This window comes from Phocoena sinus, chromosome 3, assembly GCF_008692025.1.
Source record: "Phocoena sinus isolate mPhoSin1 chromosome 3, mPhoSin1.pri, whole genome shotgun sequence".
NCBI lineage: Eukaryota > Metazoa > Chordata > Mammalia > Artiodactyla > Phocoenidae > Phocoena > Phocoena sinus.
Window position 1 is genome coordinate 102,711,465 of NC_045765.1, and position 13,368 is coordinate 102,724,832.

The window sequence follows — 13,368 nt, forward strand, 5'->3', positions numbered from 1 at the left end:
TGACTAAGATACGATTTCTGCTATTAAGGAGTTTACACTTTAATAAATTGTTGTATATGTTTATGAGAGATTGTACTAGATGACCTTGAAGATACTGTGATACTATCACATTTCTTTCAAGGCTAGATTGAGGTTCACTTTGTCCACAAAACTTTCCCTGGCTAAAAAATTATCTTTTGCTTTTAAGTCTATAATCTCAAATAGACTAACCTTCTGACCTACTTGCTAATGTATTTCTTGGCCTTGTTCTGCCTGAAAGAGTTCTTTGTAGCGGCATTCATTGTATGGAGATTGCAGAACTTCTATCACAATCTACATAGAAAATAGGATAGTAAATTCAAGTGATAGGAAATGTGAAAGAAAAAAGGTAAAAATGTAACCTTTGATGTTAGGTGAATGTAAAAGTGGTCTGAATCTTAACCCAATTGATAGAATTTAAGGCATTAAAATATCCACAGTGAAACCAGAGTTGAGGCAGGTTTAACAATTTTAAACAGTTGAGGCAGGCTTAACAGGTTTAAACAGTCCTGTTTAAGAGCCATTTTACTTTTTAAAAGAACAGTAAGTACATTTTTGTTCTCTTTTTAAATTAGGCATTTGTTCTTTTACTAATTGATTTGTATGAACTCTATATAATATCTAACAAGTGGATTATCCCTTTGTGATATGATTTACATATACCTTTTCCCAGTTAGTCTTTTGACATTGTTTATATTGTTTCTCTGTGAATAAATTTGATTTGATTTTTCTTAAAATCTCATATTGTTGGAGCAGTTTTAGGTTTGTAGCAGAACTGATCAGAAGGTATAGAGGGTTCCGTATCCCCTGTCCTGGCATGTGCGCAACCTCCCCCACTATCAACATCCCACATCATGATAGTGCATTTGTTACAGTGGTGTACAACCTATTGAACAGTTGATGAAACCTGATGTTTGCAAAATTTTTTTTGTGTTCTTTTATCACTTAGGAGACGTCATTTTTTATGGTATGATTCCATTTATTTTGTTTTTTAAATTTATTTTTTATAGAAGTAACATTGGTTATTTTTTGCAAAGTCTCTTGTATTTTTGAAATTAAAAAAAATTATCCCATAATAGTAGTGATAATAATGACAATAGTACTAATTCATATTGACTGCTTACTCTGTAACAGGCACAATTACTAACCACAGCTTGATTAGTAGGTAGGTTGAATTATTAGCTTCATTTTATAGAAGAGGAAATAGAGGTACAGAATGTTTGAATAACCTGTCCAGAAGGCATGCAGCCAGTAGATGGCAGATTCTGTCCCAGGCAGTTTGGGTCCAGAGTCCATGCTCTTAAACCAGATAAACTATACTACTTTTTAAAAAACATTTTAACATTTTTTAAAATGCACTTGTTTGGCATTGAGGAAGGAATTCAACTTTATTTTTGGACTGCTTAGATAGAGGAAGAGCCAACAAAGAGGAGTATAAAGAAATGGTCATCTAGGTGGGAGTAAAGCAAGGGATTTGGTAGACCTTGTTGGGATTATGCTGAGATTTAAGATAAGGAAGGATAGTTTGGCAAGGTGAAGTGATTGTGATTGTAGGTGTTTTAATGGAATGGGCCGAAGCAGAAGTCAGATGGGAACTGTGTGGGCATATGAGAACATAGAAACAGTGAAAACAAGTCTTTTGCAAAGTGGCTACGTATTTGAAGAAGGGGAGGGCTGTAGAATAAGAGAAAATTATTGGTATTTTTTTAGAAAGGTGAAAGGTGTTAAAATGCTGATAGGAAGGATTTAAATAGAGAAGAGATTAAGGAAGATACAGGAGGGGAGCTATTCATTGATTAAGTTTCCTGAAAATCAATGAGAGGATTTGCTCTGAAGCATATTTAGAGGGATTTGCTTTATACTGAAGATGCTCTGTTTTGTCTAGAGGGTGTGGAAGAAGGGTGCAGATGCAAGTGATTGTGAGCTTGTCCATGGCAAGTGAGAGTTCTCATTTGATGCTGTTGTTTTCCTCTCTGTGAACTGGAAGATGTTCTCTACTGAGTAGAGAGTTAGAAGTTTGGTGGGGGGGATAAATTAGGAGTTAGGGATTAGCAGATACAAGTTACTATATATAAAATAGGTAAATAACAAGGTCCTATTGTATAGCACAGGGAACTATATTCAATATCTTGAAATAACCTATAATGGAAAAGAATATGAAAAAGAATATACGTGTGTATATATATGTATGTATGTATAACTGAATCACTTTGCTGTGATTGTAAATCAACTATACTTCAATAAAAAGAATTTTTAAAAAAAGTTTGAGGGAAGTTGGAGGTGTGAGGAGATGGGAGAAGGTTTGAATTAGGTATTACGGAGAACAAGAGAGGGATTGATGAGAGCAAACTACGGGCATTTTTGGACCTTGTTGAAGGTCCACCCACTGGAAGTTGGTGATGACAGTATTAATTAAAATTTTTTTTCTAGTGACTTTCAGGCCAGTTCTTCCATCACACTTACTATAGTTAATGCTCTTTAGTCATTCACTACCACCCTAGAATTTAAAAAAATGCACACTGCTTTTAGACCTAGCCAAGGTAGTGTTTTAAGTGTGTTGAATAGAGTAACTTTGGAGAAGGATGAAAAAAACAAAATCACCATTTTTCACTTCATTTTGGTACACTTAAGTAATAGAGAACGTTTCTTAGGAATAGATTTTGAATGTGTAGGCTACTTTAACTTGTAGAGGATTATGAGAGGGGATCATGTATTTTAAATTTAAACATATGTGGTCTTGAATACCTAAATGGCAGAATAATATGTATTTTGGTAGTAAATCCATCTTTCTTAAAGTGTAATTTTCAAAATGTATAGAAAGCTTTTCAGCAATGTCCTCAAATCTAAATTCGTTCATTGTTAAACTTGTTTGTTTGTTTCTTTACACAGGGTGTGATAGGTATACAGCTGGTTGTTACCATGGTGATGGCCAGTGTCATGCAGAAGATTATACCTCACTATTCTCTTGCTCGATGGCTACTCTGTAATGGCAGGTAAGGCAAGGATAGGCTGATTCTGACTGGCACTTTCAAATCTTTGTTTAGTTTACCAGGCTGATTAACTTCCTAGAAGTTCAGTGCTAATTCCAATTTTCTAAAAACATGAAAAAAGAAAATAATGAGGAAAATCTAGCTTCCTTATTTCTCTTACTTGAGATATTAGTAGTTTATCTGTTTAGTATCAAGGTAATTGGGTCATGGTCAAGAATTTAGTCCCTTCCTTCTCTATCCCTTTCTGTCCATGGCCACTGGAACTATCACATGACTTTTCTAGTTACCTTTAATAAAAGTTGGTCAACAAGAGGAAGAGACTATAAATCGAAGTGCTTAAATATTTTTACCATTGTTGGAAAAAGTGATTCAAAGCACATATCCTATTATTGGTGACTTACTTGAGAGTTTATTATGAGAATTAGGGGCCCTTTTTTTACTGAAAATAATTTTAAACTTTAATTTAGTAAGGAGGCGCTGAAGTTGTTTTGTAGGATTTTAATTTTGTTTACTGCACTTTAAGCTTACTACTGTCCCCTCCTTCTGCAGAGGAGGTAAGTTACCTTGCTGAAATTTGTACAATAAAAGAATAAAATCAAAAGTAAGGAAGTTAAATATAGGAGGTGTAGTGAGGCAAAAGCAGTAAAACTCTGCATACAGAAATACATGCCACAATCTTGTATAATTATGAAAGGTAAATTATAGATTTGGTACCATGACTATAGTTTTACTCCAATTATTTGTCTCTAATAAATAACCAAATTCTATTATTGATTTGTATATTAGTTTTCTTTTGTTTATTAGACCGTTTGAAGTTAGAAAGCAATGGATAGCTATTATCCTCGTAATGATTTCATATATTGCAAGACCAATAATAAGCAATTCTATCCATAAAGCTTAAATTTATTTTCTAGTTTCAAGTATATTCTTCTTCTCTAATGCTTTATACTTTTTCCATATCAGTGTTTAAATAGGAAAATATTATTTAGACTGCTTAAAAAGTTTTTTTGAATACTGATAGGCACACGTGTGTGGAATGTGTGAGAGAACAGCAGTTTAAAAATGTGTATTTTATTAGCAAAGTAAATAATGACTAAAGTTTTAGTAAAGTTAAATAAAAGCTTCATCAAAGCTATTTATAAGTGAAAAAAGTAAATCATCTGTGACTAGTTTTTAACTATGTACGTTTATGTCCTGTGCAATCTTGCTTCCTTTTTTTGCTTAGCAAAAACCCTTTTTCGTAGATCATGAAAGGGTGAACATCTGCTGGGCAAATACCATTAATTCTAAATAAAAGGAGTCTGAATTAATAAACTAAGTAAAATACATATTAAGGTAGCTTGTTTTCTACTAAGAATTGCACATTTCTAGATTTTGTTTATGATGAGTCTCCAGGGAGACTTCCAGGTCTCTTTCGGCTTTAAAGATCTTTGCAGTCATGTGCCTTTTTAGTCTATAGGCAACTTCTACTTTCTCACATAATCTGCATCGCATTTGTTTCTATAAAACTAAAACTTCAGAGCTTGAAAACTGATTCTCTTTGTTAATATTGGAACAATATATTTAAAATCTTTACTCATTTGACAAGTATGTGTCATAAGTATATATATTGCTAATTTTTTTTTTTTATATTGCTAATTTGAAGAGGTGCTCAACCTTCAAAAATAAACGTGAAGTTGATGTTTTTCGTGATCTTGATTTGCTTTTATAAATAGATTAACTTTAGTGGTAATTAATGCTGTCTCTAATTCCAAATCAGGTTCCAAGGATACCAATCAGGATTTTCTAGTAATAGTTACTCTTCTGCTGTAGTTAGTTTCATTTCCTTTCTGTTTTTGTTTGTTTTGCTCTGTGTTCTTAAGATCATCTATTTTTCTTTAATATTAATTCTGAAATTTTTAGGTCATGAAGCTATATTACTCAATGTTGTTGCCTAACTCTGTTGAATAACAATATTGATTTTATCATTTTGGGATAATTATTGTTTTGCCAACCTTTTGTGATATGAAATGATACTGTTTTAATACTAAGAAAATCTAAAATCTCTGCTAAATTGCTTATGTAAAAATATTATTGATCAGAAACGACAGTTTGCATTTTAAACCATATGATGTGGCTGAGTTGAAGGAGAAAGAACTGAGGGCCTTCTGAGATTTATCGGCTCTAAAATACTTGAAGAAATTTAAAGGGAGAGGCTTATGAGGACTTTTAAAATTATGAATAGTGTAGGATGGTTTGGGAGTGACTATATTGAATAGCTATTTAATAGAACTATTCAAGTGAATAGATGTGTAGATACCACGATAGGTTAATCATGGGTATGACAGAAGAAACTTCTTTTTAGTTTCAGTATCTGTCGACTTAATATTTATTCCACTAGTATATCTTCAAATTGTAAGTATTCATATTTTCCTTAAAAGTTATGGCTTCTCTTTTTATCATGTAAATTAGTTTCTGTCCATATCTCTCATCAACCTCTGTCTCTTTTAGAATGGAAGGTGTGAAGTGGCACCTGTTTGACTTATGTTGACTTAATGAGTAAGCTTGCCAATTTCCTGAAGAAGTCAGTACCTTGAAGGAATTAGCAGTTTTTGCTTATAAGTTAACCTGCTGATTTTTTATGTTAAAAATTGACTAGTTTTCTAGCTCTTGTTAAATAGCATTTATATATTGTAATTAGTATTGTAGATACCTAGTTTTCAAAAAAATAATGCATAATCTTTAGCCTGGTTTAATTCCATTAATATTACCTTTACAGTGTTATAGAACTTTGTACTGATAAAATTTTTATTTCTGTTATCTCATTTGGATCTCTACACTCTGAACTTGGAAGAAGGAGATGTATTAGGATATGTTATGACCTCAGAAATCTTGGTGTCTGAACTTAATAAAAGTTTCTCACTCAGTTCCTCAGACAGGAATCAGGGTCAAATGGGGGTACCTGAGAGGGGTCAGTCAGGCAGCTCTCTGTGTAGATCCTTCACAAAATGATGATTCAAGGATTCAGCTATCCTTCAGGTGGTTACTTAGGGATTCTAGGCTTCTTCTGTCTTGTGGCTCCTCTGTTCCTTCTGCTGCTTGGAGTCCTTCTATTAGATGCTATGCTGGTTGGCAAGTAGAGAGAGAGTGGGCTATGGATTTTTCAGGAGATTCTAGGGGCCAAGCTTAGAAGTAGATATATCATTTTTGCCCACATGACATAGTCTGGAGCCCTATTACTGGTTCAGGCCAAAGTGCACAACAGGTTGGGAAATACACTTTTCATTGTACCTAGGAAGTAAAAGCAGGATTGGTAAGTGCCTAGTCCTTCTGTGCTGTAGGTGATATTGTCTCCACTTTTTTTTTTTTTTTTTTTTTGCGGTACGCGGGCCTCTCACTGTTGTGGCCTCTCCCGTTGCAGAGTACAGGCTCCAGACGCGCAGGCTCAGCGGCCATGGCTCACGGGCCCAGCCGCTCCACGGCATGTGGGATCTTCCTGGACCGGGGAACAAACCCGTGTCCCCTGCATCGGCAGGCGGACTCTCAACCACTGTGCCACCAGGGAAGCCCATGTCTCCATTTTTACAGATGAGAAAATTTTAGCTTTACTCCTGTTTACATACTGAAAAATGAAACAGATCCAGGCCTTTTACCCTGGAAGTCTGATTCATAGTCTAGTAATTATTTGATTTATGGCTGCTCATCAAATTCCAGACCCTTGTCCTGGAACAGACATACTTGAACCAAGGTTTGAATTTGGTGGAGTTGAACTTTTCTACAACCACTGTGACTTCTGCTGGCAGTTTATAGAGTAATTTATTGAAGGTTTTCTTTTTTCTACCTTTTTTCCCTAGCTGTGCTTAGCCTTCTAGAAGATATCCTCAGGTTATAAGGAGTATATGGTTTCTCTTTACTTACTTACTCTTTACTTATTCTTCTGGCTTCTCTAGGATTACAGTCACCATTTATTCTAAGTTAAAAGGCACATCAGCATTTTTCTGATTACCAAAATCATGCTAAGTGTGAAGAAGAGTTTAAGAAATATCATGTTAAAATTATACCTCTCCTCACCATTTGAGATTAAATTTATTCCACATTACTAAATTATAATTATTTTGTATTGCATTCTTCCAGTTTTTTTAATAGACAAATGTTTTTCTTCTAGAAAATGTTATTAGTTCTCCTTGTTTTACATGCCTTTTTATATAACTATCAGACTGTTGAGGCATTCCTGCTTTAACGAGAATTTAAGTAGCAAAATTTTTCTTGCCATAACCCGTGAGCAAGTATTACTGACCTTGAAAAACTCAGGTGCGAAGAGTCTAGTGCTCTTAGGTTGCTCTACTCTCTCCTTCCTCCCCAAAGGAAAGAAAAATTGTGGAAAATTGGTTTCTCTTTACCTTTACTGTGAATTGCTTTCCCTAACGCAAGGAGCATTCGTTCTAACCATTGCTCAGGTTGCCCAAAGACGTTAGTTCTTTATCATGTCCAGCATACCACTGATTTGTAGCCAAAGTATTCTCTACTTTCTAATGTAATTAAAGTTCATTTTTGTTTTGAAGTTTGCTTGGCCCCTTTTTTCATGGAGAGGTAAGTGATAGGTTACATTCTTTGTACATTTGAATAGTGGGTTTTGCATGAGGAGTAGGATTTTGCTTTTTCTCCCTTATACCTTCCTTGCTGAACCTGCTTTCCATTTTCCTGATTGTTCAGCTCAAACCTTATGCATTTTTCTCTACCCCTTTATTCCCCTAGGCTCTCACTTTGGTCAGCTACTTCCCTTCATATGTCCCTGACTCAAAATATATTACGGTTGGATTTATTCTGATTTTGTCTCATCCTATATTGGGTAAAGAAGGTGTGAAAACACCCTATTCAATTGCTCTTAACTCTTTTTGCCTGTTGCCTGATCCAAGAATTTGCAAATTCCCTTTGGTGAGAGAAACCTACTATTCAAATGCACAGTAGGTGGGACCTATGACCTAAGGGAAAGGTTTAAACCTTAAGCTACTGCCCTTAAGGAATGCCTGAGTCCTTGCTTTCCTCCCTTAGCTGTCTTAACTTCCAGCTCCAGAATGTCATGATATTCTAGTAAAGTTTCCAATAAATAACAAGAGAATGTATATGTATAATAAATGATGTTTTAGTTACTTGTACTGAAAGGTTTTCTAGGTTTTAAGTGGTGTTTGTTTTCCCTTAGTTTTTTTTTTTTTCTCACTTCTAAATTATTATTTAGAGATTTAGAATGGAGACTAAAACTATGTTGTGGCCTATGTTGTGAAAGAGTTTTGTATGATTATTTATGTGTTAAAGTTTTTTTTAGCTTTCTCTCAATACTAAGCTTTTCCATATTTGTTCATGTTCAGATTTTCATTTTAAATTTCTGAAATTGTTACTTCTGAAAAATTTTTAAGTAGTTTGCTTGAAATGACATCGCTGCTTAAATTTTTTTTAAAGAATCTAGGTCAGTACATTCTGTATTTTCTGGTATATGTTTTTTCAGTGCTCTTGAACTGCCTTAGTAAGAAAGGTTGTAGCCTGATATTACTTTATGTAAGAGGTTTATGCAAGAAAATTATTGAAAAATTATTTCAGTGATTTAGTGGAGTATAACACCAAGTTGGCTTTGTTATCTGAGACATTGCTGACAGTCTGAATATAAGTGAAAATAGCCAAAGCATATGTCATAAAACACAATTTAACTTAAATGTAAGAGGTTCAGTTTCGTAGTGAGATTCTATTAATACTTACTGTTTTTAAATTTTTTTCTATTACTAACACAATACATGCCTATGATGTAGAAAAAGATGGTAAATTGATAAAAAGGAAAAATAAGAGGTAGCAAACTATATTACTCTCAGCTAAAGACAATCTCTGTGTAAATTTTGTTGTATTTCCATCTAATTTTTTCTATTCATATTTTCCCCTCATGGATGTGATTATTTCATGTGTAATTTTACATCATGCTTCTTTTGCTTAACATAAAGCATTTTTCTCTAATTGTGGTTTTGTAACCATTATTTAGCATCGAATCTAAGGCTGATAAACTTTTATATCTGTCTTCTAAGCCCATATTTGAAAGGCCTAGTGCATCAGGGGCAAGCAGATTGCAAGTCATTTTGCTAAGGAAAAGACCAAAAATTGAGACCAGAACTTAAAGTATAGTAGATGGGAATCATATGATATGAAATCAAACTGTGTATGAAGCATTGACTGTTGAAGAAAATTGTGCAACTGTACCTTTAGGTTTTACTTTGAATCCATGTCCTTAGATGGCTACTACATGCTACCTGTCAGTCTTTGTGTGTTCCACTTCTCAGACAGCTTTTTCAACCCAAATCCTCTCTTCATTTATACATGCCTGCCTCAGCCTCACTCTAAGCTCTTGAAACTGGAGCCTGTCGCTCTCATCTTCATGCCATCAAACCCACAACCCTAGTTACACGTGCAGCCTCTCTTTGTTGTTTTTTTTAATGTTTATATATTTTAATTTTGGCCTATGGAGGAGATATCCTGCTATCAAGACCTAACTCCAGCATTTGTGATCTATATCCCATTCCCTCTAACCTTCACCCTGACTTTTTTTCTTTGGCCCTTTCCTCTCTTCTTTGCCATTAATTGCTTCCTTTCTGTTGGATTATTCCTGTTAGCACACTTTTTTTTTTTAAGGTCTCCCATTAAAAATAATAGCAACAACAAATAAGAGTCACAATTCTGCCTCCCTTCCTTCTTAAAAAACAAAGCCCCTCCCATATCTATTCCTTAGTTTTGGGCCTATTTCCCTGTTTTCCATCAACGCTGAATTTGTTACATACTTGTCATGAACTCGATTTTCCCACTTCCTTATTAACTATTTAGCCTTCTAAATAGTTATTTCCCCATTAGGTGACCTTATTCATGCCTGTGGATTTAAATACCACAATTATGTAATAGCCCCAGGTTATCTGTGAGCTCTTGATTCTAATATACAGTAGCCCTCTTGATATTTTCACTTCATGTCTCATAGGTACTTAAAAACTCAGCATGTTTAAATTCTTGATTTCTTCCTGCTCTACTCCATGTCAGAAAATGTGCCACCATCTTCCTCAAATCAGAAGTGTAAATATTATCCTTCATTCCATCCTTTCTTTCCATTCCTTACCTTACAAGAACTGTTGATTCTGAAATATATTTCCGTGCTATTCTTGCCTTGTTCTAATTCACAGAGCAGTAAAAGAAATCTTAAAATGTAAATCAAGTTATTTCTCTTGCTTTGAAACCATTATTTTAGCATAAAATCTACACTCCGTATGGACCCAAGAGGCTTTGCATGACCTGTTCCCTGTTATCTCTTCAGCCTCCCTCATGTGTTTCTCCTTGTACATGGTGCTACTGCCTCCTTGCCCTTTTGGTTTACTGCATTGTTCTGAGTTGTTTCATGCTTTTGTGCTTTTGGACATACTCTTCTCTGCCTGGAATGCTCTCATACTCCATTCTTATTCTTTAGTTTGCTGGGCAAATGTCATCTCAGAGAGGTTTTGTAACCTAATACCTTGGCTTGTCTCTCATTCTCACTAAGTATTTTATTCTTTTGTGTAGTATCCAGTATATGATGTTTGTCTTTTTAAACATTGGTTAAATTCTGCCCCAACTGAAATATAAACATCAAGAAATCAGGGACTTTGGCTTTGTTATGGGTGATTATATCTCCGTTGCCTGGCAGAGTACTTGACCGTAGTGGGCTACATAAATGTCTGATAGATCAATGGGTGGACGGATGAATGGGTAGATGGATAGATAGATGAGTAACAGACTGGAAGTGTCCCTGAGATCACTCAGTACTTTTAGATTCTAGCTTTGAACAGTAATTGTTACTAATGAAGATGACCTGAACATAATAAATGCAGTTCATTTTAGAAAAATGGATTCACAAAATAAGATTAAACAAGTTTGAGAATATTTTAAAAGAAAGTTGGTCCTAGAAAATGTAAGGGTCTTATAATATTTTATTATTACAGGACTCTAAATGTAACTTAAGTTTTCCTATAGTACTAAGAGTCTTTCACTGATAATTATTTCTCAAAGAAATAAACAACTAATTTTAGTCTTTATAAATGAGTTATTGCTTATGTGTTCTCCTAAATGTTATACAGTCAATCCTCATTATTTGTAGATGCTCTACTTGTGATTTGCCTACTTGCTAAAATTTATTTGTAACCCCAAAACCCATACTTGTGGTGCTTTCAAGGTCATTTATAGACATATGCAGAGTGGTAAAAAATTTGAGTGGCCTGTTCCCAGCTGAGGCCCAGGTTCCTAGCTGAGGCCTTCTTGTTGTACCTCTCATATTGTAAACACATATCCTTTTTGTGGTCTATTTAGTGCCATGTTTTTCATCTTTTTGCTTTTTGTTGGTGACTTCGCTGTTTAAAATGGCCCCCACATGTAGTGCTGAAGTGCTTGATATCTAGTGTTCCTAAGCACAAGAAGGCTGTGATGTGCCTTATAGAGAGAATTCACTAGAAATATTCACAGAAATCAGGAAAATACTATACTTATGATTACAGTTATTAGAAAAGCTTTGCTCACGCATGAGTTTTATTACTGTTGGCCATGAATTTAATATTAGTGAATCAACAGTATATATTAAATAAGGTACTTTAAACAGAAACACACATAAAACAAGGGTGGGTATTGATTGATTGATGAAGATGTTGTGACCAGAGGCTCGTGGGAACCTAACCCTGTATTTCCCCTAGGAACAATGGTTCAGTGTTCGCGGCGACTTTATAGAACATAACTACCGCGAATAACAAGAATCGACTGTAAGTTAAAATTCTGGACTTCAATCGAAATTTCAGGAAGTGCCTCCTTACCCGTGTTAAGTATAGTTTAGGGAATGTTGGGTTGGGATATATATTTTTTATTTTAAAACCCTTAAACTAAGAGGAAAACTGAATTCATTCATTGATCCTTTTTGAGCACTTACTATATGCCAGTCACTGTACTAGTTTTGAAGTATACAAAAACAAGTAAGTCATAAAATGTTCACTCCAAGAATCTGTCAGCTAGGGGAATATTCCATTTTAACCTAACTGGTCTGATACCAATTGCAAATCAATTTTGACACTAACTACCTGGAGTTAGCACAGATCCCACAGGTTAAAGGCAAAGTCCTCCATAAGAGTGCCCAGGCTTCAGATGCCAGCTGCAAGTTCTTTGGATCCCTGGGCCATACTCTGACAACCAGCTACTGGCTACCAATTAGGGCGTTCCCATGACCCCCTCAGGTTCAATAATTCTGTATAACAACTAGAACTCAGGAAAGTGCAGTGATTACAGTTTTATTATAAAGATTACACATCGGATGGCGTTTGGGAAGGAGCAGTTTCCATGTCCTGTCCCTGTGGAATCAGGGCATGTCACCCTTCAGGCACTTTAGTGTGTTTAACAGCTAGGAAGCTCCTCTGAGCTTCGGTGTCCAGAGATTTTATGGAGTTTCATTACATAGGCATGATTTTTAATCAATGGCCACGTGATTGAACTTAATCTTCAACCCCCTTCCTCTCCTTGGAGGTCAGCTGGATGAGAGTTCCAACTCTAATCATGTGGTTGGTATTTCTGGTGACCTGCCTCCCTTCCAGAAGCTATCTAGAGGTCCCCCCTGAGTCACCACATTAGCATAACAAAGACTCCTTTATCACTCAGAAAATTTCAAGGGCTTTTTAAACTGTGCCAAGAAATGGGGACAATGACCAGGTATATTCTTTATTATACCACAGAGAGACTGCCTTATAAACCATCAAAGGTAAATTAGGAGTTTCCCAGTAGTAGCATAGGTGTTCACAAGCAGAGAGAAGAATATATGCAGAAATGCCAAGGGATGAAAGAATTTGTGGAATAAAGGTCATTTAGTCTAGGTAGAATGTCATGTACAAAAGGAGAATTCTTGAAGGTGAGTCTGGCGAAGCAGACAGTAGTCAGATTGTAAAAGGCTGTGAAAATAGGAGGTCACAAACTCTATATTTGGCCTTGTAATGTGTGTTTTAGCTTTAATGCAAACATTTAAACGTATACAACGAATATAGACAGAATAATATCATGAATATATAACAAATAAGCTCCTGTGTATTCATCACAATAGCTGGTAGCCAGTTTGTTTCATCTATGCTCCCCTTCATCTCTGCTTCCCCCCAACATTACTTTGTAGCAAATATTATTATTATTTCATTTGTAGATATTTCAGTGTGTATCTCTAAAATATATGAGCTTTTAAAAAATTACTATAATCCCATTATTACAACAAAAAATTTTTAACAATAATTTCTTTACATCATTAAATATCGAGTTATTACTCAAATTGCCAGTTCAGCAGTATTTTTAAAACAGCAAATCAGCGGTA

The 13,368-nt window shown here is 35.0% G+C and overlaps 1 protein-coding gene across 3 annotated transcripts in view; it reads left to right on the forward strand.

Moving 5' to 3' along the window:
• TMEM161B (transmembrane protein 161B) overlaps positions 1 to 13,368 on the forward strand; it is a 66,458-nt gene that overhangs the window by 15,341 nt on the left and 37,749 nt on the right. For 2 of the 3 annotated variants that reach the window (XM_032627520.1, XM_032627522.1), the window contains exons 2-3: positions 2,908 to 3,011; positions 11,726 to 11,791. Coding sequence is in view for 1 of the 3 variants with exons in the window: in XM_032627519.1 (XP_032483410.1) it covers positions 2,908 to 3,011 (104 nt within the window). In the remaining 2 variants the exon portion in view is untranslated. The remainder of the gene's footprint in view (positions 1 to 2,907; positions 3,012 to 11,725; positions 11,792 to 13,368) is intronic. The other variant, XM_032627519.1, reaches the window with a different exon arrangement.